This window comes from Lepus europaeus, chromosome 8, assembly GCF_033115175.1.
Source record: "Lepus europaeus isolate LE1 chromosome 8, mLepTim1.pri, whole genome shotgun sequence".
NCBI classification, from domain to species: Eukaryota; Metazoa; Chordata; class Mammalia; order Lagomorpha; family Leporidae; genus Lepus; species Lepus europaeus.
In genome coordinates, this window is record NC_084834.1 from 121,894,568 (window position 1) to 121,922,106 (window position 27,539).

The 27,539-nt window shown below is 59.1% G+C and overlaps 1 protein-coding gene across 4 annotated transcripts in view; it reads right to left on the reverse strand.

Moving 5' to 3' along the window:
• Positions 1–1,904: 1,904 nt before the first annotated feature.
• Positions 1,905–27,539, reverse strand: part of PDGFRA (platelet derived growth factor receptor alpha) — a 33,394-nt gene continuing 7,759 nt past the window's right edge. For 3 of the 4 annotated variants that reach the window (XM_062198821.1, XM_062198822.1, XM_062198823.1), the window contains exons 2-23: positions 27,244–27,310; positions 26,190–26,507; positions 25,430–25,690; positions 24,435–24,565; positions 23,226–23,397; positions 22,536–22,725; positions 21,016–21,131; positions 19,677–19,803; positions 18,853–19,046; positions 18,237–18,331; positions 17,873–18,005; positions 16,756–16,860; positions 15,967–16,077; positions 15,640–15,793; positions 14,747–14,913; positions 11,694–11,809; positions 11,292–11,414; positions 10,737–10,848; positions 9,580–9,679; positions 9,384–9,489; positions 7,837–8,084; positions 1,905–4,559 (exon numbers count right to left, since the gene is read on the reverse strand). In XM_062198821.1, the coding sequence (XP_062054805.1) occupies positions 4,412–4,559; positions 7,837–8,084; positions 9,384–9,489; positions 9,580–9,679; positions 10,737–10,848; positions 11,292–11,414; positions 11,694–11,809; positions 14,747–14,913; positions 15,640–15,793; positions 15,967–16,077; positions 16,756–16,860; positions 17,873–18,005; positions 18,237–18,331; positions 18,853–19,046; positions 19,677–19,803; positions 21,016–21,131; positions 22,536–22,725; positions 23,226–23,397; positions 24,435–24,565; positions 25,430–25,690; positions 26,190–26,507; positions 27,244–27,298 (3,282 nt within the window). In that variant the 5' untranslated portion in view covers positions 27,299–27,310 and the 3' untranslated portion in view covers positions 1,905–4,411. Of the gene's footprint in view, positions 4,645–7,836; positions 8,085–9,383; positions 9,490–9,579; positions 9,680–10,736; positions 10,849–11,291; positions 11,415–11,693; positions 11,810–14,746; positions 14,914–15,639; positions 15,794–15,966; positions 16,078–16,755; positions 16,861–17,872; positions 18,006–18,236; positions 18,332–18,852; positions 19,047–19,676; positions 19,804–21,015; positions 21,132–22,535; positions 22,726–23,225; positions 23,398–24,434; positions 24,566–25,429; positions 25,691–26,189; positions 26,508–27,243; positions 27,311–27,539 lie in introns of all 4 variants that reach the window. The other variant, XM_062198824.1, reaches the window with a different exon arrangement.

Below are 27,539 nucleotides of genomic sequence, written 5' to 3' on the forward strand. Positions count from 1 at the left end.
CTGAAAACCCTTGTGGTCGTGGCAGGAGGAGGCGGAGCCTGAGGAAGTGGAGCTGCACAGGTGAGGAGCTCCCAGGGCCAGCGTGCCCCCCACCCCGCCCCACCTAGGATCGTTGTCCCAGCAGCAGGATGACGGGTCCCAGCGGGCTGCCTCCTCCCTGCGGCTGGGCCGGAGCTGGAGCCAGGACCCAGCCTACAGCGGCACCCCTAAGCTGGTGTGCTGTGATCTGCAGGCTATTTGAATTCACGTGTTAGGAGCTGAGGTGGAAGAGGGCACCGTCCTCCAATTACTGACAACATACCCCATTCCTACTGCCCGAGAGCTGAAGCTACGAGGAGTGGCAGCACTGTTTAAAGACCCTAAAGCTGCTTCAGGACCCAGAATGCACCTGCTCCCACACCTACCTTGTCGTATCCCTTCTGGCCCCATCTTGAAGACTGTGGCCCCCCGAGGGAGGTGCGATGGAGGAGGCTGGGAGACTGCAGGGGCTCCGGAGAGCCCGGGACTCCCGTGGCCGAGAGCTTGCGGCCGCGGTCCTGTTGAGGAGCTGGGCAATGCATGTCCTCTGGCCACATAATTTCATTTGTGGGGTCCCCAACAGTAAGTGCACGAGGATACACACGCAACTACGTTTGTGAAGTCATTTTTTAAAAAATATGTTTATTTGAAAGTCAGAGCTACAGAGAGAGGAGGGGGGGGGGGTCCTCCATCCATCCGCTGGTTCACTCCCCAAGTGGCCACAATGGCTGGGTATGAGCCAGACTGAAGCTAAGAACCAGGAGCTTCTTCCGGGTCTCCCACGCGGGTGCAGGGGCCCAAGCACTTGGACCATCTCCGCTGCTTTCCCAGGCACATTAGCAGTGGAGCAGCTGGGACTTGAACCGGTGCTGGTATGGGATGCCAGCGCCGCAGGCAGCTGCTGTATCTACCACAATGCCGGCCCCAAGACGTTATTTTAACAGGAAATGATCGAAAGCTACAATTCACTGTACAGGAACGTGGTTGCATAACGGGTGGTAGATGTACACAACGGGATACTATGAAGCTGATGGAAGATGCCGGTTTGAGTCCCGGCTGCTCCACTTCTGATGCAACTCTCTGCTATGGCCTGGGAAAGCAGCAGAGGATGACCCAAGTGCCTGGGCCCCTGAGCCGGGAAGAAGCTCCTGGCTCCTGGCTTCAGCTTGGTACAGTCCCAGCTGTTGCAGCCATTTGAGGAGTGAACCAGCGGATGGAACATTCTCTCTCTCTAACTCTGCCTCTCAGATAAATAAAAAAAATTAAAAAAAAAAAAGAGAGAGAGAGAGAGAAGCACACTGCAAAGTATTACATCAAGTGCCACCCAGAAAGGAAACAGAGACATGTGTGTGTGTGTGTGTGTGCAGAGAGAGGGGCTGGGAGGCAGGAAGAACGCTCAGCAGCGGAGTGGCTTTGCTTGGGGCGGGGCGGGGACACATAGGGACCAGGAAGAAGACAGGGAGGGAAAAGGTGTGAGCGTTTCCCTTCGTGCACTTCCAGAACGTTTGGATGACACAGAATATGGCCCGTACGGGGCAGAGGAGGAGAGCCGACAGCTGACACGGAAGACAAGCCGCGTTTGGACCCGGGATCAGCTCAGGGGCCCGGCCCAGGGACTGGCACGCCCCAGCCACGCCCAAACTCCAAAATCCACTAAAAAGCCCAGGTGCTCTCTGCGTTGAGCACCTGAAGCAGCAGGGCCCCAGGCACTCAGGCCCCCACCTCCTGCCTCCCAGGTGGGAGCAGGACTCGAACCCAGGCACCTTTTGATCTGTGACGTGGATGGCCCAAGCAGCGACCTGGCAGTTGCCCTGGCTTTCATTTTAGGATTAAAATAAAAAGAGATAGCTGGGACCTCGGCGTAACTTTAAATTACATATCATTTATTGAAATATAAAGATCTTCATTTACATGTCATAAAATGAAAACGGGAACGGGGCGGGGGCATCTGTAATACATTTTGTCTCGGGAGACCCTCCCTCCCCAACCAGTTAGTCCTCACACACTCTCCACACCACTGTTTGGGGAACACCTTAAGTCTTCTTCTCTTTATTATGTCTAAAATATAAATTTTGGACATTCGAAAGTGCAGCAGTTAATGTGCCTATAGGGAATATCACAGTTAAAAAAATATAAACAAAGGCAGTGAGACAGCTCGTCGTACGTGTTTTGGCAGTATTCTGCAGGGCTACGTAGCTACACATATGTACACATCGATGTATAACATCATTGCATCACAACGTCCCTCTCAGACAAACAGGACCGCTCTGTGCACGCAGGCAGACCACAGCGCGGCCACAGCCGCACGCTGCGTCGCCCACGCCGGCTTTGATTGTCATCAGGAAAAAAAAAAACAAAGAGTGGGAAGCAGTGGCCAATTGTCTTTTTCTGGGGATTTTGCAGGAAGCAAATGGGACACAGATCGGAGATACACGGGACTCTTAAAAAAAAAAAAGCAAAAAGTAACAACGCGGCCCCAGGTAGAAGTGTGCGCTCAGCCTGGCCATGGATTTGCACCCGGTCTCGTGGTGACATGCGAGTCCACAGCTTCGATGACCAGAGTGGCAAGAGCGGGCTGTCGAAGGGCAGGCGAGGGACAAAGAGGACCCCCAAGGTGCGATTCTAGCCACACAGGGCACCCGAGGTCTCGCTGGCGCTACAGAACCCAGTCAGCTCGTTAGCTGGCCGATCCAGCTCAGACCGCACACTGGCCATGCAGAGGGTAGCTGAGAAAGCGCCTCAGGGTGGCTCCCGCACCTGGCACGCGTCACGCCCTGGGTGTCAGCAATTAAGCGACACGGCCGAGAAGGTGAACCCACCCTGGCCGGCGTGAGTGACAGTGCATCGCCCGGTATACCACTGAAATGGTTTCACCTCTTGGAGGAGCAAAACGCTGGCCTGGTCGTGCAGAGCGGCGGCAGCGTGAGTGGCATCACTTCTGTAGGTGTTTGTCCATGGGCTGGGGGTGGGGGTGGGCAGGAGCCGGTCCCCTTCAGGCAGGGAGAAGCAGTGGCCTTACCTTGAGGAAGACCTGCCCACACCCAGAGTCAGTGTCCTGACCCTGACCCTTGGCTGAGCCGGCTGGGTTGAGGGTAGCCATCTGGACGCACGGCCAGGCACCGGGGACTTACATAGCGGGCTTCCGCACGGTGCCCTCCAGCCCAGCTCCAAATTTCAAATCATTGCTTTTCCCATGGCAACCCCCAGGAACCCATGCCAGTGCTCCTGAAACTTGGCTCATCAGAACAGAACATGGGTGCTGGCTGCCCATCCACTCCCAATTCCAGAATCCGGGCTGCGGGCTGCCAGTTCCCTGGGGGCTGGAGAGCCGGGGTGCACACACACAGCCGTCACTAACCACCCCCCTCTACTCCCAGCCTCGGGTTTCTAGCGCTTTCTCTTTGGGGCCAGACAGGATCTCTGCTGCTCTTTCCCTCAGGGTGATGCTGGCCCGGGTGGACACCGGGGACGCTGAGGTCAGGGGACCCGGGCTCGTCTCTTGTCCCATTCAGTACCGCAGGCAGGGGGAGCTACTTGTACACAACCAAAGTCCATGACTTCCGGGACAACTGTGACCTTGTTCTCTGATGTCTGACCCACTGCGGCGATCAACATCATTTATGGGGAAACATAAGCTCTTTAAAAAAAAAAGTGTCAAAAGTTGCAAACCTGTCACCTACTTAGGTTTTGTTTTTTTTTTTAACTTGTGCTTTCTCGGGCAGGACCCCGTGTTACGTGTTACACACTTAGCATCACTAATGACAGTAGTATGATTATAAACATAGGTTACGATACGAAAAGGCGGCTGGGGGCTTCTAAACGACACACGTCTATTAAACGAGGCTGGTTAATGACTCTGCGCTACGCACAACTAAGATGCTCCCAAGACCAGCACCTTTGAAGGTTCCGAAGTGGTTTTGTACAACACTGGGAGTCCAGAGCCAGCGGCAGCCCGGCTCCGACAGGGAGAGACACGCCTGGGCTGAGTGGTGTCTCCGAAGTCCAGAGGAGACAGGACACATCTCTCACCAGGGCTTCGTTCAGATTTACGTACATAACAGCGACGCTGCAGCTTCGGCGCGACTCCGGCTGTGCACGTGGACTTGAGACCCAGAGCTCACCTCCCGGGGTCCACCGCGCCCTTGAACTCCCCACGCCGCAGAGGCTGGCGAAGCAAGAGGCAGTGCCCGCAGCGTCCGCCTCCAAGCGTCCCAGCCCTGCTCCGAGGCTGGTCACACGGCTCCCTCTGCCCCCAGCCCCGCCCCGGGGAGTCCCGGGCCGGGGTCTCCTTGTCCTGCACCCCCACGTCATCCTCTCCACCTCTGCCTTGCAATAGAGTGGTTTTCTGAAAAGGATCCCAAGGCAGCTCCGGGAACACGCGGGGACCTGCGGCTCACAGGAAGCTGTCCTCCACCAGGTCTGAGGAGTCCATGCCAATGTCGTCCATCATGTCCATGTCCTCGATGGTCTCATCCTCTCTCTTCATGAAGGTGGAGCTGCTGGAACCCGTCTCGATGGCGCTCTCCTCCGAGGTCTGCGAGCTGGAGGTCGGAGAGAGAGGGCGCACGGCTGAGCACCGGGCACACGGCAGCCGGCGGCCACCGAGCCCATCTTCCCTACTCAATCCTAGGGGAAGAGAAACCAGCAATGCACGAACACAAGGCAGCGGGAATGACAAGCAGAGGGAGGGACTGGGGGCGGTGCAGCCGGGCCAGCCACCTGCTCTTGGGGACAGGGGTGCCTGTGTGCCGGGAGGCCCCCTGCCCCTGTGACACCAGGGCTCCAAGTCTGGACCTCCCAGAGGAAGGCTCTCTGCCTCCTGGGGAGGGCGAGGGGGGTCTTGCAGTGGACTCTCCCCGGGTGGCACTCTCCACCCGATGAACCTGAACGTGCCTCCTTGCCTACACGAAGGGCATACCAAGGATGCACACAGCACGCCTGCTCGGGTGATGAGCAAGGTACCAGCCGTGAGCGCCGAGCACGGGCAGGGCACGCAGCAGTGGGCGCTGCCCCTCCTGTCTTCCCACCCACGGCTGAGCTGGACCCATGCACACGGGGCTGGCACGGCGGGTACGGGGCGGGGGTGTTATTCATGGGCACGTGCGTGGGAGCCGTGTCCTGGTGTCCCTCACTTAGTTCCAAGTGACTCAACCACTAGCAAAACGTGTGAGGACGCACACAGGGGGCTTTGTGCAAACACCACGCAGCACCAAAAGCAGCCTATTTCCAATGCCATTTTTCCAGACACTTTCTGGAGTCCCCTCGTATGTGACTGACACACAATAAGCTACGCCACTATGCTAACAACTGTGCAGTCTAAGTGGGAGGGAGACTCATGCAATATTTCTGTGGCTTCTTCCCTGAAGACCCAGCCTGCAACCTGTGACCTGTGACCTATGACCTGCAACCCGAGACCTCTTGTCTTAGCACCATCCTGCCTCGCACTGCTGTCCACATTTCAGGTCTTTTTTGTCCCCACGGGTTATCACCTGCCGGCGAGGAGGTCCCTGTCCAATGCGGGACCGGTAGCAGTGAGGACACAGGGTCCCCTCCTTTCCATGTCCCCTGCCAAGCCGAGAACTGAGTCCCACAGCTCACAGCCTGCTGGGAAACATGGCGGCCACTGCCCACGACTCCTGTGGCCCTGACTCTTCCCGGGCCCCAGGAGGCTGCTGGGCCGCGGGTTCCTTAGGCCTGAGCTCTGCTTGCACTTACGCCTGGTCCTGGGGCCTCACTCTGAATCCCATCCACTTGCTGGTCCCGACAACCGTCCAAGGGGGCGCCCCCTCGCCCAGGGCCTGATGTGGATGTGGACCCAACCCAGCCACGGGCGCTGGGACGGGCACTGCCGAGCCGGACCCTGGCCCTGGCCCTGCTCTTCCTCTGGAGGACACAGGGGTGCGGGCGGGGAGGACTGACCACCCCGAGACCCAGTACCAGACCATCCCCGTGGCTCGCCCAGCTGCCCACACCCAGTGACCAGTGCCCCTGAGCCCACTCCCTCCCCAAGGCCAATGTCCTGAGCCTAGAAGGAGGTGACTTCGGGGCTGACTGCCCAGCTGAGCCCAAAGCTCCCCCCGGCTCTGGGATGCCCCCACCCAGGGCCAGCTCGTCTTACAGTTCAGGGCTACAGTCCCACCTGACTTGGGGCTGTTATTTGGGGCACACTGCCTCAGAGCCCCCAAACACAGAGCCTCCAAGGGGAGAAGAGCCCCCAGGCCTCCACCCAGCCTCCCCTTGGCGCCCCCGTTCCAACACAGACCCCCAGGTTTGTTTACGAAAGGAACATAAACACACGGTAAGAACAGCATCTCCCAATAGAAGATTCCCAAAATAGAAGAAGCCAAAGCTGTACTTTGCAAAATCAGCAGGTGCACTCAGATCAACAAGGGCTGCCGGCAGCTGTGCCTACAGGGGTTCCCGAGGGCCCCGACCACACCACGTGCTCCTGTGTGTGGCTCACGGAACAAGCAGAAAGGAAGGAAAGAAAAGGACCCCGGGCCACACTTAATTAAACAGGGCCACGATCAGCGCCTGGGGCTTGGGCACTGGGAACCAAGGTTTTCATGCTTGGTAAGGAACTAACGCATCCAGGCGGCAAGCTCGCCGGACACAGAACTCCAGGCAAGTGTCGGGGTGCAGGTTCGGTGCGCGGCTGAGACGCCGCCTGCGATGGCCACGTCTCGTATGGACGCCTGGGTTTCAGGACCAGCTCTGCCTCCAGTCCCAGCTTCCTGCGACTGTGCGCCCGGGGAGGCTCCATGATTGGGTCCCTGCCACCCACAGAGGAGGCCCAGATAGAGCTCCTGGTTCTTGGCTTCGGCCTGGCCTGGCTCCGGCCACTGAGGGCATCTGGGGAGTGAGTGAGTGGACGGGAGCACGTTTTCTCTCTCTCTCTGCGTCTGTGCCCTTCTGCCTTTCAAAGGAGAAGACTAAGAATTCAAGAATGCTTTAAGGTTTATTTACTTATTTATTTTTTATTGTTTATTTGTTGTTTATTTGAAAGGCAGAATTGGAGAGGGAGGGGGAGAGAGAGAGAGAGAGAGAGAGAGAGAGCTCTTCCATCCATTCAAATATTTTATTTGAAAGACAGAGCTAGAGAGAGGGAGAGGAGGGGAGAGAGAGAGATCTTCATCTGCTGGTTCACTCCCCAGATGGCCACAATGGCCAGGGCTGGGCCACATGGAAGCCAGGAGCCAAGAGCTTCTCCTGGGTCTCCCGTGTGGGTGCAGAGGCCCAAGGACCCAGGCCATCTCAGAGCTGGATCGGAAGTGGCGCAGCTGGGACTCGAACCGGTGCCCATATGGGATGCCAGCACTGCAAGTGGCAGCTTTACCCGCTATACCACAACCCCAGCCCCAATAATTTTTTTAAAGAGATAAACAGAAAGCCTCGCCAGGTGATTCTGAGGTGTGGGAAGCACGGGGGTGCGTGAGGTCCCAGAGCCACCTCCCTCCATACGACCCCTCAGCTCCAGGCCCATTTCAGACAGCGGCACAGGCTGCGCTCAGCACAGCAGCTACTGACCAGGTCCCTGAGGGCTCAGGTCAAAGGTCTGGACCCACCGGGGAAGTACCCCACATACAACACATGCAGGTGCACACACACACTCATGAATCACTCACACACATGTATACACACATGCACACACGCCCCCCCCCCCCCCAGCCCCAGCGGACACCTCGGAGTCCCCTGGGGCGCATCTTCAAAGCCACGCAGCACCCCCGGGGTTCGGCCGGCTGACGGCTCCTGCAGACCCCCGCACGGCCCCCGGGCCTGGCAACACTGGGGGCGCCGGTGGCACTGGGGGCGGCCTACCTGTGCCGGTTGCGCTTGCCCCCGTCCTCCTCGTCCTCCTCGGGCACGGGGTCGATGTCGGGCAGGGGGATGATGTAGCCGCTGTCGGCGCTCAGCCTCTGCTCATCCAGGCCGCCCTCCCAGTCCTTCAGCTTGTCCTCCTCGTTCTTGTAGGTGACGCCCAGGTACGCGCTGTCGGCGTCCACGCGCATGCGCGCCACGGCAGGGTGGTCGCTCCTCAGGAAGTCCAGGTGGATCTTCTCATAGCTCTGCAAGCACGTGCAGACCCAGGTGAGCCCACACCGGACCCAGGTGAGCACACCAACTGGACCCACGTGAGCACGTGCCGGGGCCAACAGCACACCGACCGGACCCTCAGAACACAGGCGACGTCACTACCCATTGCAAACCAGCTCCTGGCTGCGAGCGTCACCCGATGGAAGGGCACGGGCCAGCCATCCCCACCAACAGGCCCTCCTGCTTCGGTCTCAAGATGCTAGGGGCCCAGGGGGTTAAGCCACTGCCTGTGACTCCGGCAGCCCACATGGATGCCAGTTTGAGTCCCTGCTGCTCCACTTCCGATCCAGCTCCTTGCCAATGCGTCTGGGAAAGATGGCCCAAGCGGTTAGGCCCCTGCACCCACGTGGGACATGTGCCCTGGCTCCCGGCTTCCGCTCAGCCCAGCCCTGACCACTGCTGCCATTTGGGGAGTGAACCAGCAGATGGAAAATCTCTCCCCTTCTCTCCCTCTCTCTAACTCTGCCTTTCAAATAAAATATATATAGTCTTAAATACATATATACTAGGAGCCCCTCCTCTGAGTTAGCGGCCATGTACCCTGCCCGGCCCCTCCAGCCCCATCGGGGCCCAAAAGGGAGCGGCCAGGCCTGCACTGGGAACACCATGCCAGAGCCCTGCTATCTACACCCTGGGAAGTCTCAGAGAGACCCTGTCTCCCACTGCAGCTTCCAGCTCTTCCGCCTCTCACCGCCTCACTTCTGCGCCTCTGCAAAGGGCAGGGAGCTGTCGGTGCGCAGGAGAACTTCAAGTTCAAGTTCAAGTTCAACCTGCGGGTGCTTCCAGCACATGACCCCAAGGACGAGAAAGAAGCAACGGCGATGGGACGCCTACGCAGCCACGGTTCTGAAGGCGGGTTTCAGGAAGGTGCCTCGCTCATTTACATATCCTGCTAGGTGCCCCGAAATCTCGCTCGCCCCTCGAACAATGTCTCCTGTTCCACAAAGCACCAGCTGGAGCCGCAGATAACAGCTGAGGCCGCCCCTCTGAGTCGGCTGCTCAAAGCCAGTTTTCCATGGATTTGGGCACGCTCAAATCCACGAGTTAATGGCCACGGACGCCCGGGGACTTCCACGTGCACACGCAAACATCTGGAGAAGCCAGGGGCTATGGAGGCTGCTGGCTGCGGGAAGGGGCTTCCCATTCATCACTGCCACCAGGGACCCGAGCGCGCGCCCGAAGCCCCAGCCCCGGGGGCGCGTGAGGTCTCTCTCTCTCCTCCCCCACCGCAGCGCTGAGCACGTGCCCACCCCCCCTCCTCAAGGGCCCACCTTTTTATACTGTCCGGGCAGCAGACTCTCCACGATCTCGCTCAGGTGGTAAAAGGAGGGCCGCTTCTCGGGCTCGCTGTTCCAGCACTTCACCATGATCTCGTAGCTGGAGAGGCAGAGGGCGGCCGCCCCGTGAGCTCAGGGAGGAGCACCCGGGCGCCCCGCCCCCGGCCCCCCAGCATGGGGAGGGGCTCACACTTCACTGGTGGCGTGGTCAGGCTTGGCCATCCGGTAGCCGCTTTTGATCTTGTTGTAGAAGGTGGAGTCCACCATCATGCCAGGGTAGGGTGTGCCCCCTGAAGTCGAGAGGGAGCAGGCAGGACTCAGCACCGAGCTGAGACATGGGGGACACGGGGGACCCTGGGGACAGGGCACCACGAGCCCTAACATCTGGAAGTGCATGTTCTTCCCAGGCAGTGAGCGGTTATGGTCCAGTCCAAGCCTGCATGCACACGTCCCCCATCTCCAGAAAAAGCACTAGGGTCCGTCCACGTGCCTGGCTACATGAGGCCAAAGGGCAGGGACGGACTGAGCCAAGGGGCAGCAAAGCCACGTGCCCCAGACACGGACCTGTGGCTAAGGCCAGAGTCGGGGCCTGGAAGGCCTTGGCTCACTCCCTGCTTTCGCTAAGGGGGTGTGAGACCCTGTTAAGCCACGCCCAGGGGAGATGGTGGTGACCGGCAGGGAGATGGAAGGAGGAGGCCCACAAGGGATGACACACGCCTAGCACCAGGGCAGCAGGGAAGCTGGTGGACGGCTTCATGTTTGCAGCCCAGGGGAGGTCAAGGTCAGTTCCCTCTGAGGCCTCCCCAGGACTCCCTTCTCTGGACTGAGGACAATTCTGAAGCAGCCCTGATGCCTGACCACTGAGTGTCGGGAACCCCTGGGGCCAGGCTCAGTCATCTCAGGTCCCCCGGGGCCCGGTTCCTGGTGACCGACCCACCAGATGCCCAGGAGGCCTCTCTCCTCCAGGACGAAGACCAGGAAGGGAGCCGCACCTGTCCCCCCCAACACACGCCAGCCCCCGCCTGAGCCCCAGCGCCACCTGGTGAGCAAGGGGCAAAGCCCCCAGGGAGCTCACGTGACCCAAAATCACAATGTGTGATGAACAGGCAAGGCTGCCCTGTGTGGACTTGTCCCCTGTTTCCAGATCTCCCTGGGGGGTGACATCAGGACAGAGAGGAGAGGCAGAGGCTGGGCGGAGGAGGGGAGGGTGCAGCCCAGGACCCCGACTCAGCCTGCAGAGGCCTGACCCACATCAGGGAAATCATACGGCCCCCAGCCCGGAGCTGGGAAAGCACCCGGCTCCGGTCGGACCCAGGGCAGCCCGGGCCAGCAGGGCAGGGCCCGTACCGAGAGAGAAGATCTCCCAGAGCAGGATGCCGTAGGACCACACGTCGCTCAGCGTGGTGTAGAGGTTGTCGAAGATGCTCTCGGGGGCCATCCACTTCACGGGCAGGAAGGTCTGCAGGGGACAAGGGGCACAGTCACCCCGGGACCATGCCCCACGGGCGACGGCAACAGGATGTGGGGGCTCCCGGGCTCAGACAGCCGGCACGGGCCATCTGCCCCCACCTGGGCCATGCTCATGGATGCACCGGGCACCTGGACACTGGGAGCTCTCAGCATCCGAGGGTCACGGTTCCCTTCTGAAACCCTGATAAAAGCTCAAACACTAGGACACCACCCTTGCAAACGTGTGCTATTCCACGTGCTACCGGCTGACACAGGGTGTGGCCAGACACCAGGCACCACCCCAAGGACTTCAGCAACTACAGGCTCAGCCCCCACAGCACCAGGACCAGGTACAGCGCATCTCCCCCCCACTCCAAACGAGGAGACTGAGGCACGGGAACCCGGCTGCCCAGGCAGCCGGTCCAGGCACCCCCTGCAGACCCCAGCACGTACACTGCCTTTGGAGACGTAGTTGGAATCGTGCATGATGTCTCTGGCCAGGCCGAAGTCACAGATCTTCACAATCTTCCCTTGTGCCAGGAGCACGTTGCGCGCGGCCAGGTCCCGGTGCACGCACTGTGTGCAAAGGGGGCAACACAATGTTAGGGGCTTGTACCTGCGGCCTCACCCTGGCGGGATGGGCCTCTCCCAGGGGGCCCAGGAGCATCCAGGCCTGCACCCAGGAAGTTCACCCTGGAGGAAAGGGCTCTGTGGGTGCCACCCCCTGCTGCCCAGGGAGCACAGAGGCCGAGGAGCTGGGCCCAGACCTCTCACTCTCTCTCTGCGCCTCCTCCCACGCTCCCCTCGCCCTGCCCTGCAGCCAGGTCTACAGGGGTCTCTGCTTCCAGAACTCACATTTTTTGAAGCCAAAAATTCCATTCCTCGAGCGACTTGGTAGGTAAAGCTCAACAGATCCAACAAGGTGAGGCCTTCCGCGTTGTCATCCGAAAGGAGGTTTTTGACTTCGGACTCTGTAGGGCAGGAATGAAACGTCAGGGCAGCTGCACGGCCTGACTCGCCGCCCCGTGAGCCCTGCCGCCCACCCACAGCACGGATCCACAGCACTGTCTTCCACGGACTCCACCCCCACGGCGGCGAGCTCAACTGTGCGGATCCAGCTCCAGAAAGAACAGAGTCTTGGGCAGGTTGAGCGCGCTACGCGGCTGCTGGGGGCTCGCGCACCCGACCGAAGCTCCAGTCTGAGTCCCAGCGACTCCACCTCTGAGCAGCTTCCTGCTAACGGGCCTGGGAGACCTGGATGGAGATCCAGGAAGATGGAAGATGGCTCTCTTTCCCTCTGTCACTCTGCCTCTCAAATAAACGAATACACACACACACACACACACCCCACACACACCTTACCTAGAAACCTGAAATCTGAAATGATTCAAATTCTGAAATTTTGGAGTGCCAGCCTGAAGCCGCCAGTGGAAAATTCCACGCCTGATCTCACGTGAGAGTGCCGTGGACACAGGTGCCCTGAGTGAGCACTGGGGGCAATGCGCAGGACGCCTGTGGGATGCCTCAGCCCACGTCAGAGGGCCTGGGTTTGAGGCCCAGCTCTGCTTCTGATCCCAGCTTCCCGTGAATGTGCTGTGCACCTGGGAGGCACCCGGGGATGGCTCAATCCTCAGGTCCCTGCCGTCCACGCGGAGGCCCGGACGATGCCCCGACTGTTTCAGGCACATGGGGAATGAACCAGCGGATGGAAGCCCTAGCTGCCTTCCAAACAAGTAAATAAATAATTTTTTAAAAAATTTATAAAATTACCCACAGGCTGTGTGTATAGGCTATATGAAACATAAGTGAATTTCATGTTTAGATTGTCCCATCCCATAATATTCACTATGTTAGATGCCAATGTTCTAAAAATCTAAAACTGTTTTTTTTTTAATGTTTAAGAAGGTAAGGTCTTTCCTTTAAAAAATTTATTTATTAATTTGAAAGAGTTACAGAGAGAAGGAGAGGGAGGAAGAGAGAGAGAGAGAGAGAGAGAGAGAGAGAGAGAGAGAAATTCCATCCACTGGTTCACTCCCCAGACGGCTGTAACAGCCAGGGCTGAGGCAGGCCGCAGGCAGGAGCCGGGAGGTCCCTCCAGGTCTCCCATGTGAGTGGCAGGTGTCCAAACACTCAGGCCATCTTCCATCAGTTTCCCCAGGCTATTAGCAGGAAGCTGGATTGGAAGTGGAGCAGCTGGGACTCAAACCAGTGCCCGTATGGGATGCCGGCGTAGCAGTCAATGGCTTTCCCTGCTACACCACAGTGCCTGTCCCAAGGTCTTTTTTTTCTTTAAGTTTTATTTATTTACTTGTTTGAAAGGCAGAGAGACAGAAAGAGATCTTCCGTCTGCTGGTTCACTCCCCAGCAACAGCCAGGAGCCAGGAGCTTCATGTGGCTCTCCCACGGGGATGGCAGGGACCCAGGCACCTGGGCCACCACCCTCTGCCTCCCCAGGTTGCACTAGCAGGAAGCTGGATTGGAGGTGGAGCAGCTTTGGGACTGGGACTGGCGCTCCGCTGTGCAATGCAGGTGCCCCAGGCAGCAGCGCCACCCAGTACTCAGCAAAGACCACCCCTGCAACACTTCCTGTCCCCTGCGTTTTGCCTAAGGGACATTGACCCCACTTACTGGCTTACACACACACACACACACACAGCGTGCTGAGAAAGGAGTGACCAGGAATGGCTCCGTTTGCTTTTCAAATCCCCCTTGGACATTTCTTAAGAAAAGCGGCCCCTGATCTGGAGCGGACCCACCGCCCTGCCCCGAGTCCCGAGTCCCTCTCCTCCTTGTCCCCTTGTCCCCCATCTGGAAGCGACAGGGCTGTCGAGGAAGAAGGCAGGGAGGCCGCGCGGCGCTCCACTCCCAATGAGAACTTCCAGGCAGGCGGGCCAGCAGGCGGGGAGCTGCCTGCCAGCGGTTCCCCTGACGTCCGGTGCCAAGTCCACCGGCAATGTCAACTATTTTTAACAACACGGGAGGGGAGAGGAAGCACTTGTCTGATATCTCGCACCGGCTCATCTTTCCAAAGCACTTGGAAGTTCACCCATTTGGCAATGAGAAGTGAATGGAACTTGGAACGGCCGGAATGGAAAATGGCATTGTGTAGCGAGCTGTGCAAAACAAGCACATTCTTTTTTTTTAATGGATTGTAGCTCTCACTTAGGAACCTTGAAAGCATTCAGAGCCATCAGTGATTTTCCAAACAACTTCCATGGCCGCTCAACCTGTCTGCGCGTCCCGCAACGGGCGAGTGTTCAGACAAGGGGGAAAGGAGGCTGTGGGAGGAGCCAACGTCAGATCTGTCCTGAGAACCTTCGACTCCAGGTCTGCGCCGGCCTGGAGGCCTGGGGGCGCCTCCCCCGGGGGCATGCAAGGGGGCCCAGCTGGTGTGGCCAGCACCAGGATGGCTCCTGGTGTGTGCAAACCGATTCAAGCCTGCCACACACTCCTCGACTGGGAAAGACACGGGTCCCCCTCTCCAAACAGCACTCAGCAGATGCACCTGCCACCAAAGGCAGCCTCCCGTTGTGTGTTCCCCAGACTCGCCCATATTGGAGACTCAGAAAACGTGAGGAGCCACCCTGAGACGGCCGACTTTTAATTTTGCCAAGTGGGGGCATCAACAGCTATCACCTTGCTTTCATTAGAGGGGAGAAAACGTTAACAGCCAAACCAAGGTCGTTCCAGCAGAACTAGCCAGACTTCAAAATGATTACGTGAATAGATCGCACAGCCCCCTGTACGGAGCCTATCTTCATTCTTCCCCAGAAAACACGCCGGAAGCCAGGCTGGGGGGAACTGTGTTTGGGGGCCCCCTTCCCACCCTCTCCCTCCTGTGGGGCCCTCAGGGGGACGTTACGCCTCCGGGGGATCGCTGTCCTCAGCACGGGCATGGACGCGTTTACCTAGTGCGGACTTCTTCTTGTAGGAAGCCGGGCGATCGTACAGCGAGCGCTGGATGTCCGAGTACTTGGACACCTCTTTCCGTTCCAGCATGGGGACGTACTGCGTGCCGTCGGCCTGCTTCATGTCCATGTAGTCACCATTGTTCTCGAAAGACAGAATCACGTAGCTGCCAAGGCAGAGAACACAGCTCAGCCAGGGTGCCCCGCGGGGGTGGTCACCCAGCACTCGGCGGGTGAGGCTCTGGGTGGGTGCTACAGCCTGCGTGTGGGGCCCTGGCAGGTGTGGGGGCTCCAACTGAGGCTGGGGGGACAGCAAGCCAACCGCACCTCGTGGCCTCGGCAGGGAGACGGGATAACCACGAATATGTGATCCTCTCCCACAGGGCGGGGAGACCTGATCGTGCAGAAGGAACACGAGCTTGGCACGTGCCAAGGGCTTGATTGACAGGCCCGGGTTCAGCAAGGACCAGTGTGCGAAGCTTAGTGATCTCCAGGTAGAAGACCTGGGCACCCTGGCCGGAGCTGCAGGCTCACGTACAAGCAGCAGGGATGCTCCCAGAGGGGCTGCGACTCTCACTCTCATTCTAGCCCATCGGCGAGGCCTCCCCCACGCTGTCCTGCTCCCAGCCCCTGCAGAAGTCACGTGTCCATCGGCACTGCCCTGGCACTTGCTCTTGGCCAGGGTCATTTCATGCTGTCCTGAATCTGCAGCCATGGGAGCCAGGGGGCGTGGGTCCCCTCCACGTGCGATGCTCGTTGGACGACACACGGCAACCCCTCCCTCCCTACCTCTCTCCCTCCCTCCCTCTCTCCCTCCCTTCCTCCCTCCTTCTCTCCCTCCCTCCCTCTCTCTCTCTCTCTCCCTCCCTCCCTCCCTCCCTCTCTGCACCCACCTCCGTGTGCTTTCATCCGCAGGGTTCAATCCAAAGATGTCCAGCTCCTTCTTGGGCTTCTCTGGGTGGCGGCTCAGGAAGCTGTCCCTGTTCTTATGCAGATAGTTGACCAAATCCCCATAGAAGCAGTACTCGGTGATGATGTAAATGGGGCCTGCGGGGACCAGAGCGGGTGAGGACATGGCCATGAAAACAAGGAACAGCAAAGCCTCAGGACGCCCTGCGAGACAGGCTGCTCGGACGCAGGGCCCAGGGGCTCCCATTCGCCGGCACAGCCAGGGTGGATGGCATAGGACTTAAGCTTGGCTCCCGGCCCCGTGCGCCTACCTGACTTGGTACAGGCTCCCAGCAGGTTGACGATGTTGAGATGCGGCCCCAGGTGAGTCATGATCTTCAGCTCGGACATGAGAGCCTGCTTCTCGCTGGACCTGGCTGTGGCTGTGGACGACATCCAGCCTGTGTCAGTGCACTTGACCCACCTGCCTCGGGTTCTCGGCAGCAGCCGAGAACGTGGCCAACCCTGTGGCCGACCACCACTACGCTGCCCCACAGGCTGCAGCAGACGGCCCGCCCATCCCTAGCTTCCAGAGAGCCCAGGGCGGGGGCTCAGGAATGCAAGCGGCTGCCTGTGGCCCCAGCATCCCATATCAGAGCACCAGTTCCAATGCCGGCAGCTCCGCTTCCAGTCCGGCTCCCTAATGGCCTGGGAAGGCAGTGGCAGGTGGCCCAAGTGCTTGGTGCCCTGCCACCCACATGGGAGACCCAGATGGAGCTCCTAGCTCCTGGCTTTGGGCTGGAGCAGGCTCAGCAGTTACAGCCATTTGGTAAGTGAGCCAGCAGATGGAAGATCTCTCCTCTCTCTCTCCTCTCTCTCTCTCCTGTCACTTTGCCTTTCAAATAAATAAATTTATATATATAAAAAAAAAAAACTAGAAATATCAACTCCTGATTTTCCACCCCAGGGTTGGTGAGCAATCTAAATAAAGCTAAGTGAGGAAGCAGTCTGGGTACACACACAGCCTCTAGTCCTAAACGTGTGATTCCCCAGCCGCGTGCTCTGGCCCAACGTGCGTCTTATCCCTGTGTTCCCAGAGTCCTCGGGACAGCAGCACTCACGTTTCAGCATCTTTACCGCCACCTTCATGACCGGCTGGGACCGGCTCAGTCCGTAGGCTGTCCCTTCCACCACTTTCCCAAAGGCCCCGGATCCCAAGATGCGACCTGCAGACAAGCAGAACCATGACCCCAGTGCACAGCGGCGGCTCCCGGCTTTGCGTGCCGTGGCCGGTGCACCAGGGTGCGTGCAGCTGGGCGTGTGGGGCTGTGTGGGGCTGGGGGTGGTGGGTGCTCTTGCCCAGCCTGAGACTGACATCTGGTGCCACGGGTTGACCACACCCCTTCATCAGGGCGCCTGGCTCGGGTTCTGGTCCAGCCTCCCACCAATGCACACCCTGGGTTGGAGCAGATGACGGCTCAAGTGCCTGAGCACCTGCCACCCACGTGGGAGACCCTGACTTGAGTTCTGGGCTCCTGGCTTCAGCCTGGAACAGCCCTGTTGTGGGCATTTGGGCTTGAACCCGTGAATAGAAGATTCTCTCTCTCTCCGCCTTTCAAATAAATAAATAAGAACTTTTTTAACCTTGCATTGCTAGATTACGCATTGAGACATAACCTCTGGCTCTAACTCCCACTTGCCTGCATCTTGCTTTCATGCATTCCAAACATGATTGGAAAAACAAACCAAACTGCCCTGGACGGCAGCCTCCTGTGCTTGGTCCCAGGCAAGATGGAATGACATGAGCTGCCTGGCTGACTTTTACATGTTTTGCTTAACACGTGTTTGTACTGTGACAGCCCACACTGCAGATGCACCTGCCGGGACACTGAACGCCTCCTCGGGCCACGCTGTGGCTGTCTGTCCTCGGCCAGGTCTCTCCTGTTCTGCCCCACCCACAAATTTACTTCATTCTCTACCTGTGTTGCTTCCAAAGCAAAGCCATTTCAGTGGGTGGCTCTGCACGGCTTCCCAGGGTCTCCGCCCGCTTGGTCACAAGTTCTTTAACCAGAATTCGTTCGGGAATGAGATAGAGAAAGCTGGCAGTGACCCAGTGAGCTCATCTGCCAGAAATGTCGTTCTGAAAGCAAAGCTCTATCAGGCAGCTCTGGCAAAGCACGGACCCCCTATTCTGCCGCAGGCCAGTAGGGCGCAAAGCTGTCCCCCCCGGGAGCTCACCCAGCACAAGTCCATCTCGTGGGAACTCCCACCGCGAGTCGTACGGCAGCTGCATGGGGTCCACGTAAATGTATTCATGGCCGTCGGGGCTGATGGACTCGATGACCCGCCAGCGAATCTCGTACCTGGGTTTCTACAAGCAAGCAGGACAGGCACCGGCTGAGGCACCAGTGCCCCAGGGCACCACAGGGCCCCCCAGGCAGCAAGACAACCGGCGCCACCTACAGGGGACTTAGGGATGTTCATGGAAAATGGAACGTTTACTGGGGTGCAAGAATGCTGAGATCCACACCCGGCGTCTCCCTAACACGGCCCTGCCGTGAGCTTCCCGAAGACCTCGTGTGACAGCTGAGCAGGCACCCACCTGCTTCCAGATGACAACCAGGATAATGAGCGAGACGATCACAACCACCAGCAGCACCAGCACCGCGGCCGCCACCGTGAGTTCCGAGCGCAGGGCTAGGGGGGCAGACAGACAGAGTCTGGCGAAGAGGTTCCTTGCAGACACCCGGGGCAAGAGGGTGGCACGGTCATGGAGGGACATGAGGGGCCCGGCTCATCTCAGGGGGTGATCGCAGCAGCCCTCCAATCCCCGCCTCCCACCCCCCGCCCGGCACCCAGGAAACCACGCCAGCTCTTCCACGGGGAGAGGAAGGGACGCATGGCAATCTTGGGAGCGCGATGCTCCGCAAAGTCGCCCCAGCCAGGGCCTCTGGGCAGCACCTGACCCATGGCGAAGGAGGCGGAGCTGGCGTTAAGGGCAGCCCCCCTGCCTATCGAGCTTTGTTAACCAGCGCACACACAGGGGCCTCTGCAAGGCGCAGCTCCGAGGTGAAACCCACAGACAGCCCGGGGGCGGCCTCCACAGCTGCCGGCCCCGGCGTCCTCAGCCTCTGGCCCATTCTGGAAGGCCGAGCTCCCCCAAGGGACCCGGGGCCCAGTGGATGACTCGGAGTCGGCCTCACTCTGGAGTCACTCACTGGGAGCCACCAGCTTGAGCTCGCGGTTCTCCGTCCCCAGAGGATTCCTGGCCAGGCAGCGGACGGCAAGGGTCTCCTCCACCTTGGCGAAGGTCACCCGGCCCTCCACGGTGCCCCTGCCCCGGAGGTGGGTCTCCGTGATGATATTGGACACATTGTTGGCCAAAACCGTCCACGAGGTTTCATTGTTACACCTGGAGAGGCAGAGGACGCACAGGTCAGACCAGTTGCTGGGGCCCATGGAGACAAGGGCACCAGGGGGCAGCAGCTCAGGCCCCGCCCACATTTTGGTGTGCTACAGGTACAGCTCAGGCCCCGCCCACATCTGGGTGTGCTACAGGTACAACCCAGGCTCCGCCCACATCTGAGCATGCTACAGGTGCGGCTCAGGCCCCGCCCATATCTGGGCATGCTACAGGTGCAGCTCAGGCCCCGCCCATATCTGGGTGTGCTACAGGTGCAGCTCAGGCCCCGCCCATGTCTGAGCATGCTCAATAAAGCAAGTTCAATAAAATATCACTATGGGTCCCTAACCTTGAACCTCTGAGCAAACTCAAGAGTTCAGTAACAGGCACGTTTGCCGATCCCAATCTCCAAACAGGAGGCAGAAACGTGGGCCTCGCTCATGACAATCCTCCTAGGACAGCCATTCTTATAACTCAGCTTCTTTTCTCAGGCTAGAGACCCCTGGGAGCTGCTGCAGGCCGTGGGCCAGCTCCTCACCGCTGTGCGCGGTCCCGCACACACCCAGATTAACGAGTACCATGAATTTGGTCCAGGGAGGCCTCCAACCCCAAAGGCATGAGCAGTAGTGGCCTGCATACCTCTTGATATCCTTGCAGGTCATCCATTCGACATCCGGAAGAGGCGTGCCCGCAGCCGTGCACCTCACCGTCTGTCCCCCGGTGGGGGCGTGGTGGTCGTCCACCAGGTCCAGGATGGACGCGGGCACTGCAAGAGGAGGGGAGGAGTCAGGATTGGACCTGGGAGGCCTGCAAAGTGAGCGGGGGTCGGGACTCGGGCACACAGCTCCCGGACGCCCCGCGAGGGGCCGAGGCAGTGGAGCGCACAGCACTGGGGCTCTGACTGCGCCACTGGGCTAAGCGCGCACTCACAGCTTCAGCGTCTCGCGATCTGCACCTGCGATGCGCTAAGTCCAGGGTGAGCAGAGTGCCTATGGTATCCGGTTTGCTCAGCAGGGATGCAGAGCCGGGGATTCCGCCAACGGATCTGGCTCAGGCAGCACTGCCCAGGTGCATCTGTGCAGTCTTAGTAGGCAGGGAAGATGCTAAGTGGGAGACGGGCTAGTGCTTGCACCGCAGGCTTGCTGTGAGGACCGGCATGTGGGGCCTGGGGGGAGTGCTCAGTGACTGGGTGCTGGGTATGATACGATATGATATCAGCGTGATATGATAGGGGTATGGTATATGTACAGGTATATGATACGATGTGGATATGAGTATATATGATATGGGTATGACATGATGTAGTTATGATATGATATATGATACGGTTATGATATGATATGGATATGATATATGACAAGTATGTGGTATGAGTATTATGATATAATATGGGCATGATATATGATATGGCTATGATATATGGGTATATGATGATATGATATTATATGGGCATGATATAAGATATGGATATGATATGACATATGTATGATATATGATGCAGGTATATGATAAGGGTATGATATAATATATGGGTATGATATGATATGGGTGTGATATATGACACAGGGATATGGTACGGGTATGATATAATATATGGGTATGATATATGATATGATATGGGTATGATATGACATGAGCAGACTCGAGTGGTCCGGCTGGGGAGCAACCACTGTACAGTGTCTACAAGTAAAGCGAAGCTAAGCAAAGCTCCCCAGAGCCATCCAGGCTCATGCAGACCACAGAGCAGACCTGCAGATTTCTCAGAACTGGAGGTGCCACACTACAGGTGCAGAGGGGGCTGCCGGAACCTCAGAGCTCCCGGTGAGAGCACTCTGGAGTAACCTGGAACCTTCCAGAATCACTCCGGACCCTGCTTCTCCCCCACAACCCAGGAGAGAAGTGCCTGGCTCTCCCTGGGAGGCACCCACTCGTCCAGTCTCCTGCCTGCTCACAGGGGTCCGCACCTCCCGCTCCCCACCTTGAGTTAAGAGCTCGAACGTGTAGCTCTGGACGTCGTCTTCGTTCTCAGCCACGATGGTGTAATGGCCGCTGTCTTCCTCCTTGGCCCGAATGAGCTTCAACTTACATCGATACCTTCAAAGAGAAGACTCCGTCTCAACAAAGCAGCGCTGAGCCCGTTCCACTCATCGGAGCCACCACGGTCTTGGGTTGAAATCCCAGGTTCGTAAAAAATTAAAACATCTTCTCCCCTTGTCCATACCCTGCCGTTTTCTGGGATTCACCCCACACTTTCCACAGTTTGAAGTCCAACGAGAGGAAAACAGATTTTTGGGACAAATGCTGGTCATGTCCAAGGTCTGCTGTAGCCTGACTTTTGAACTAGAAATGCACAGCCTGTGAGTTTCTCTCATTTAGGGGGAAAAAATTGATTTCTACCTTTTTTAAACAAAACACCTGCTTCCTATAAATATCGACCATCTGGGATCTCCGCCGTCTCAGCCAGTGGAGCCCCAGGAGAGCAAAGAGCCAGGGAGCTCTCTAGGAACCCATGTGGAGGACCTAACCTTCCCACTGCTGGGAACCTTCGGAAAGTTCCAGAAGAACCTAATGAAGCTGATACAAGTGGGGAGGAGGCGCGACAGGGCAGACGGACAGAGAAGAGGAGTGAGCCTTCTTACAAGGCATCTCTTTGCGTTTGTTCTTTTTGTTTTTTTTAAAGATTTCTTTCTTTATTTGAAAGGCAGAATGACAGAGAGAGGGAGAGACAGAGAGAGGTCTTCCATGCACTGGCTCCCTCCCCAGAGGGCCACAGTGGCCGGGGCGGAGCCGGCCAAAGCCAGAAGAACCTTCCAGGCTGAGCACTGCACTACCCGCCATCCCTGCTCCACAGACGTCAGAAAACTCCACTTCCCACGTGCTGCTTATGGATTACACACAGAGCTTAGTCCAGAAGGAAGCAGGCAAACGCTGAGGCTAACGGGACAGAGGAGACCGGCGCCGCCCCGCTTCTGCACAGGCTCGGAGCTGAAGGAGCCAGCCCTTGCAGACACAGCTCTGAGTCTCAGATCCTGATCACAGCCGAAAACCCCGGGAGACCTCAGCTATCACCCGACCCCAGTCCTCCCCTCCAAGGACCTAAGCTTTTCCCAAAGCTGCATTACAGATCCTTGGGGGTGGCAGACCCAGACTTCTCCACCGGTGGTCAAGAGACGAGAGCTACCTGCCCGGGTCACCAAGCAGTCCCGGCACCACGTCTAGCCAGGACATTCTTAGTGCCCGTGGAGCCCCCTACCGGGGCAGCTGTGTTCCATGCTGAGCCAACAACACTGTTTCCTGGAGACATCAGGGATGCGTTCAATCCAAATGGTCTCCATTACCCTCTCCTTCCTCCCTGCCCCACCCCGCAGAGCCAGCGCGCTGTCTGTGACGGGGGTGGGGAAGATGACGGGTGGCTCCTGGTGCCACCGACACACCACCCATGCCAGGGACCTCCAGCCGCCCTGTCTCAGGTCTGCCAGGTGCGCCCGGGGCTCTTACCGCGTCTCCTGCACCTTCTCCACGTCCGTGGTGATCTCGGTGAGATTCTCGATCAGAGTCCGGCTGTCCTTCAGCCAGGAGATCCTGGGCGGGGGGTAGGCGCGCACCTCCACCACGAAATGCTTCACTTCGTGCAGGTTGACGGTCTCCGACTGGTTGAAAGTGGGCTTGATCTCCACGAACCCCTTCTCTGCAGAGGGAGGAGTGTGCGTTAGGGCACGGGCGGCCGTGCACACGGCCCCACAGTGCACACGGCCCCCACACCTGCACACGGCCCCGCAGTGCACACGGCCCTGCAGTGCACAGGGCCCTGCAGTGCACAGGGCCCCGCACCTGCACACGGCCCCACAGTGCACACGGCCCCGCAGTGCACATGGTCCCCGCAGTGCACACGGCCCCCACACCTGCACACGGCCCCGCAGTGCACACGGCCCCGCAGTGCACAGGGCCCCGCAGTGCACACGGCCCCTGCAGTGCACACGGCCCCGCAGTGCACAGGGCCCCGCAGTGCACACGGCCCCTGCACCTGCACACGGCCCCACAGTGCACACGGCCCCCGCACCTGCACACGGCCCCACAGTGCACACGGCCCACAGTGCACACGGCCCCCACACCTGCACACGGCCCTGCAGTGCACACGGCCCCGCAATGCACATGGCCCCCATGGCCCCCGCGGGAGGTGGGCCCTACCATGCACGGAGATGGTGACTTTCTTCATCTCTTTGACCTCCCTGGTGGCCTGGCGGGCGGCGCACTCGTAGTCCCCGCTGTCCTTCACCGTGGCCCTGGGGACCGTGAGCGTGTACACCAGCTTGAGCGTGGGGACTTTGATTTCTTCCAGCATTGTGACACCTTTGCCCTTCTGCAGCGGAAGAGGGAAAAAAAAAAGCTTTGAAGACGCGCGCTCTATTTTATTCATTTATTTGAGAAGCAGAGAGAGGACTAGCATGTTCCATCTGCAGGTTCACTCCCCCCAAGGCCCACAGCTGCTGGGGCTGGGCCACGCCGCAGCCAGGGGCCAGGAACACAGTCCAGGTCTCCTGTGTGGGTGGCAGGGGCCCAAGGACTTGAGGCCTCCCAGGGTGCACACAGTGGCATTAGCAGGCAGCTGGAATCCAGAGTGAAGCCAGGACTCCAAGCCAGGCACTGTGTGTGGTGAGATGCAGGAGTCTGAGGAGGCTGGGCCAATGCCCACCCTCAAGGGAGGAGCCTGAAAGACCACCTGGTGCTCACTGCAGAGGCGAGGGGCCCAGCAACGCCGACAGGACATGGATCACCAGGGAGACGCACCTGCCCACGATCCCTAGCGAGATGCACCTGCCCGTGATCCCTAGCGAGATGCACCTGCCCACGATCCCTAGCGAGATGCACCTGCCTGTGAACCCTAGCGAGATGCACCTGCCTGTGAACCCTAGCGAGACGCACCTGCCCGTGACCCCTAGCGAGATGCACCTGCCCGTGATCCCTAGCGAGACGCACCTGCCCGTGATCCCTAGCGAGACGCACCTGCCCATGATCCCTAGCGAGACGCACCTGCCCGTGACCCCTAGCGAGATGCACCTACCCATGATCCCTAGCGAGACGCACCTGCCTGTGATCCCTAGCGAGACGCACCTGCCTGTGAACCCTAGCGAGATGCACCTGCCCATGATCCCTAGCGAGATGCACCTGCCCATGATCCCTAGCGAGATGCACCTGCCCATGATCCCTAGCGAGACGCACCTGCCTGTGAATCCTAGCGAGATGCACCTGCCCATGATCCCTAGCGAGATGCACCTGCCCATGATCCCTAGCGAGATGCACCTGCCCATGATCCCTAGCGAGATGCACCTGCCTGTGATCCCTAGCGAGATGCACCTGCAGCCGAGCACCGCCCGGCCGTCCCCATGGGGCACCTACCATCTCCCCGGGGTAAGTCCACTGCAGGTCCACCACTTCGTTGTTGAAGACGGCGCAGGTGACCACGATCGTCTCCCCTGCCTTGTACACAGTCTGGAGCGCTTCCATTTCCAGATCCAACTCCGACGCCGCTGCAGTGAGAACACACACGAGCGCCTGAGTCTCCCTGGTGCGCTCGGCTTATGATAAGGTTTCAAGTGCGCGCGGGTGAGAGAACCCCGCAAAATGCTCCACCAATCAGTTCGAGGGAGACAGAATCTGTACAACCTCGGAGGCCTGGCTACGAGGTCCTGAAGACGGAGGGGCAGCCAGCGGCCGCACGGAAATACAAAAATAATGACAAGAGCAGACAACAGTGCCACGTGGGCAGAACGCAGGCTCCCGGCACCTGCGGGCAGCTGTGCCCCAGCTCGCTCACGGGCACTGACTCGTGTCACCAGCCAGGCTCGGCTGGCCAGCCCCATGCAAGGCACTTGGCTCCCATCCTGTGCCCACTTCCCCATCTCTCAGCTCCTCCCCAGAACCTAGCCCTGTGCCTGGCACAAGGCAGGCCCTCACCAAGCATTAAGCAGCCAGCCACCCACCCCGCAACACTGAGCAAACACCTGCCAGCCCACCACGCAGGGCCCCATCCGTGCCAGCTCAGCTCACATCAAACAAAGCCCACAACCACACTCTCTCCTCAGCACAATCCCTTCCCTTAAGTTAATAAAATTCATCTAAGCCTCCACTGCCTCGCCCTGGGGTGTAGCTTTGTTTCTAGGGCCTGCGCAGCCAGGAACGTGCACAAAACGCTAAGAGGTTTAGGCAAGAAAGAAAAGAATTCCTCGCAGTCTTCCAGGGTAACCGGCAGCTCCTACACAGGTAGGCACCCTGGAAGCCCGGTGGCGTCACAGCCACAGAGGTCAGACTGACGCCGTCCAGCAACCGTGCGGGCGGGGACTGCGGAGCGAGAACCCCGGGGTGAGGGTGAGGTGGGGGTGGGGGTGCGGCACCTTTCAAGGCGTAGATGTTGAAGGGGATGGTCTGCACGGTCTTCCCGCGCACGGTGGCCTCACACACATAGGGCCCCATGGTGAAGGTGCCGTTGAAGCCGTGCCGGCTGTCATAGGAGGCGGGCACCAGGCCCTGGCTGTTGTGCAGGGTGACGGGGGTCTCGGGGTCGGTGGTGCGACACGGGATGATGGCCGAGTCGTCGTCCTCCACGATGACCAGGTAGTCGGTCATCCCCAGGGGCACGAAGGCGACGTCCGGGTCTGGGGTTAAAGAGCAAGAAGAATCTTCCAGGCATGGATTCCGCTCCACCCCGCCTTCCAGAAAATCACCGGGCCCAGCTACCCTCAGCACAGGTGCACCCCACTGACGCTGCCACCGCCACAGCCAGAGCTCGCTTCCTTTTTTAAATAAAGATTTATTTATTTGAAAGGCAGAGAGAGATGGACAGAGAAGGAAGGAGAATTTTCCACCCACTGGTTTGCTCCCCAAATGCCCGCATTGGCCAGGACTGTGTAGGCCAAAGCCAGGAGCCTGGAGCTTCATCTGGGTCTCCTACATGGATGCAGGGGCCAAAACAGCCTCCTTCTCTCTCTCTCTCTCACTCTCTCACTTTGCCTTTCAAATAAATAAAAAGAAATCTTTACAAAAAAAAACTAATAAGCCAAATCTGAAAGAGAGAGAAAGAGAAAGAGAAAGAGAGAGAGAGAGAAAGCAAGCAACAGGACAACAGGAGCTTGGCCCGCGGCCCCATCCACTCACCTGGCACGTAGATGTACACGTGGCTGCCTTCCACGTCGCTGTCCTCCGTCTGTGTGTGGTTGTAGTAGCAGGTGTACAAGCCCGTATGGGCCGCGGTGGCAGTGCCCACCTCCAGCACGGCCACAAAATAGCCAGTGTTGTTCTCCTCGCTCCTGACGTCCACCCTGGGGCCCTCGTCCTCGAACACGGGGTACTGCCAGCTCACTTCACTCTCCCCGGAGCAGCGCAGGGTAAAAGAGGAGTTCAGTGGCACCACCCTCTCGCTGTCGCCGGGGGAGATGGAGGGTAGCGGGAGCTGGCAGCGCGTGAGGCTCGGTCCTGCAGGAGGAAGCCCCCAGTGAACGGGACGTGCAGACGCCACCATCTCGGTAACGGGCTCCAAGCCTCCCCGGGGTGGACGTGTGAGAGCAGGGTGCCCCCGAGCGCACCCAGGCCTCCCAGCACCCTGCAGAGGGGCTGCAGAGCTCCTGAGGAGGGTGCAGAGGCTCTGGTCTGGCTCGGATCCACCACATTCCCATAGATAGGACCTAAAACGGCGAACAGGTGAGCTAGCGCCTCAACTGGAAAAGTACGGTGATGCAGGCGCAAATGGATAAAAGCCAGGCCCGTCTGACAGATGTCGCAACAAATGGCCAAACGACGACCTCCAGGGGAGAGCCCAGGGGAGTCCCCACAGCCAAGCACAGACCCGCCACTGGAGTCCTGGGGACCGGGACAGGCACCTCCGAGACGGCCAGGCAACGGGAGAGCAGGTGTGACTTCCTGGGCACGCACTTTCCGCTCTGGGTTCCTGGGAACGTCCTTTGTGGGCCCTGACCCACCCCTCCTGGAAGCCCATGTGCTAGAGGAGGCGGTGGGTGGGGCGGGGGCTCTTCTCCCTGACCAACGCCGGTGCCAGGATCCTGAACCTCCTGAAGCTGCCGCTAGGGGGACACCCAGGCCAAGGGAGCTGGGGTTTGTGGTCCCTGCAGCTCTGGGCGCACGGGACACAGGCACCAAACCCACAGAGCACGGCTCCCCAGGCGAGGGGCCCAGAGGGGGCTGGGGCGCATACCTGCCAGGAGCCAGCCAAGGACCAGGACCAGGAAGGCCGGAGGGGAGGGTCCCATCGCGCCACACAGCTGCAAAGCCAAAGGGAGACCACGTTAGCAACGACGTCCCGCCCAAGACGGCCCAGCTGAGACAGGGAGACGCCAAGGAAGAGGCGTTCAAAGAAGCCCCAGATGGCGCTGGACCCAGGCTGCAGCGCTAGGAGCCTGCACGTGGCTTTCCCGCCCTTGAGTCCCGCTTTGTTGTCTTGGAGCTGACCCAAGAAACGAGGAGAAACAGGGCCTTTTAGATCATGAAGTT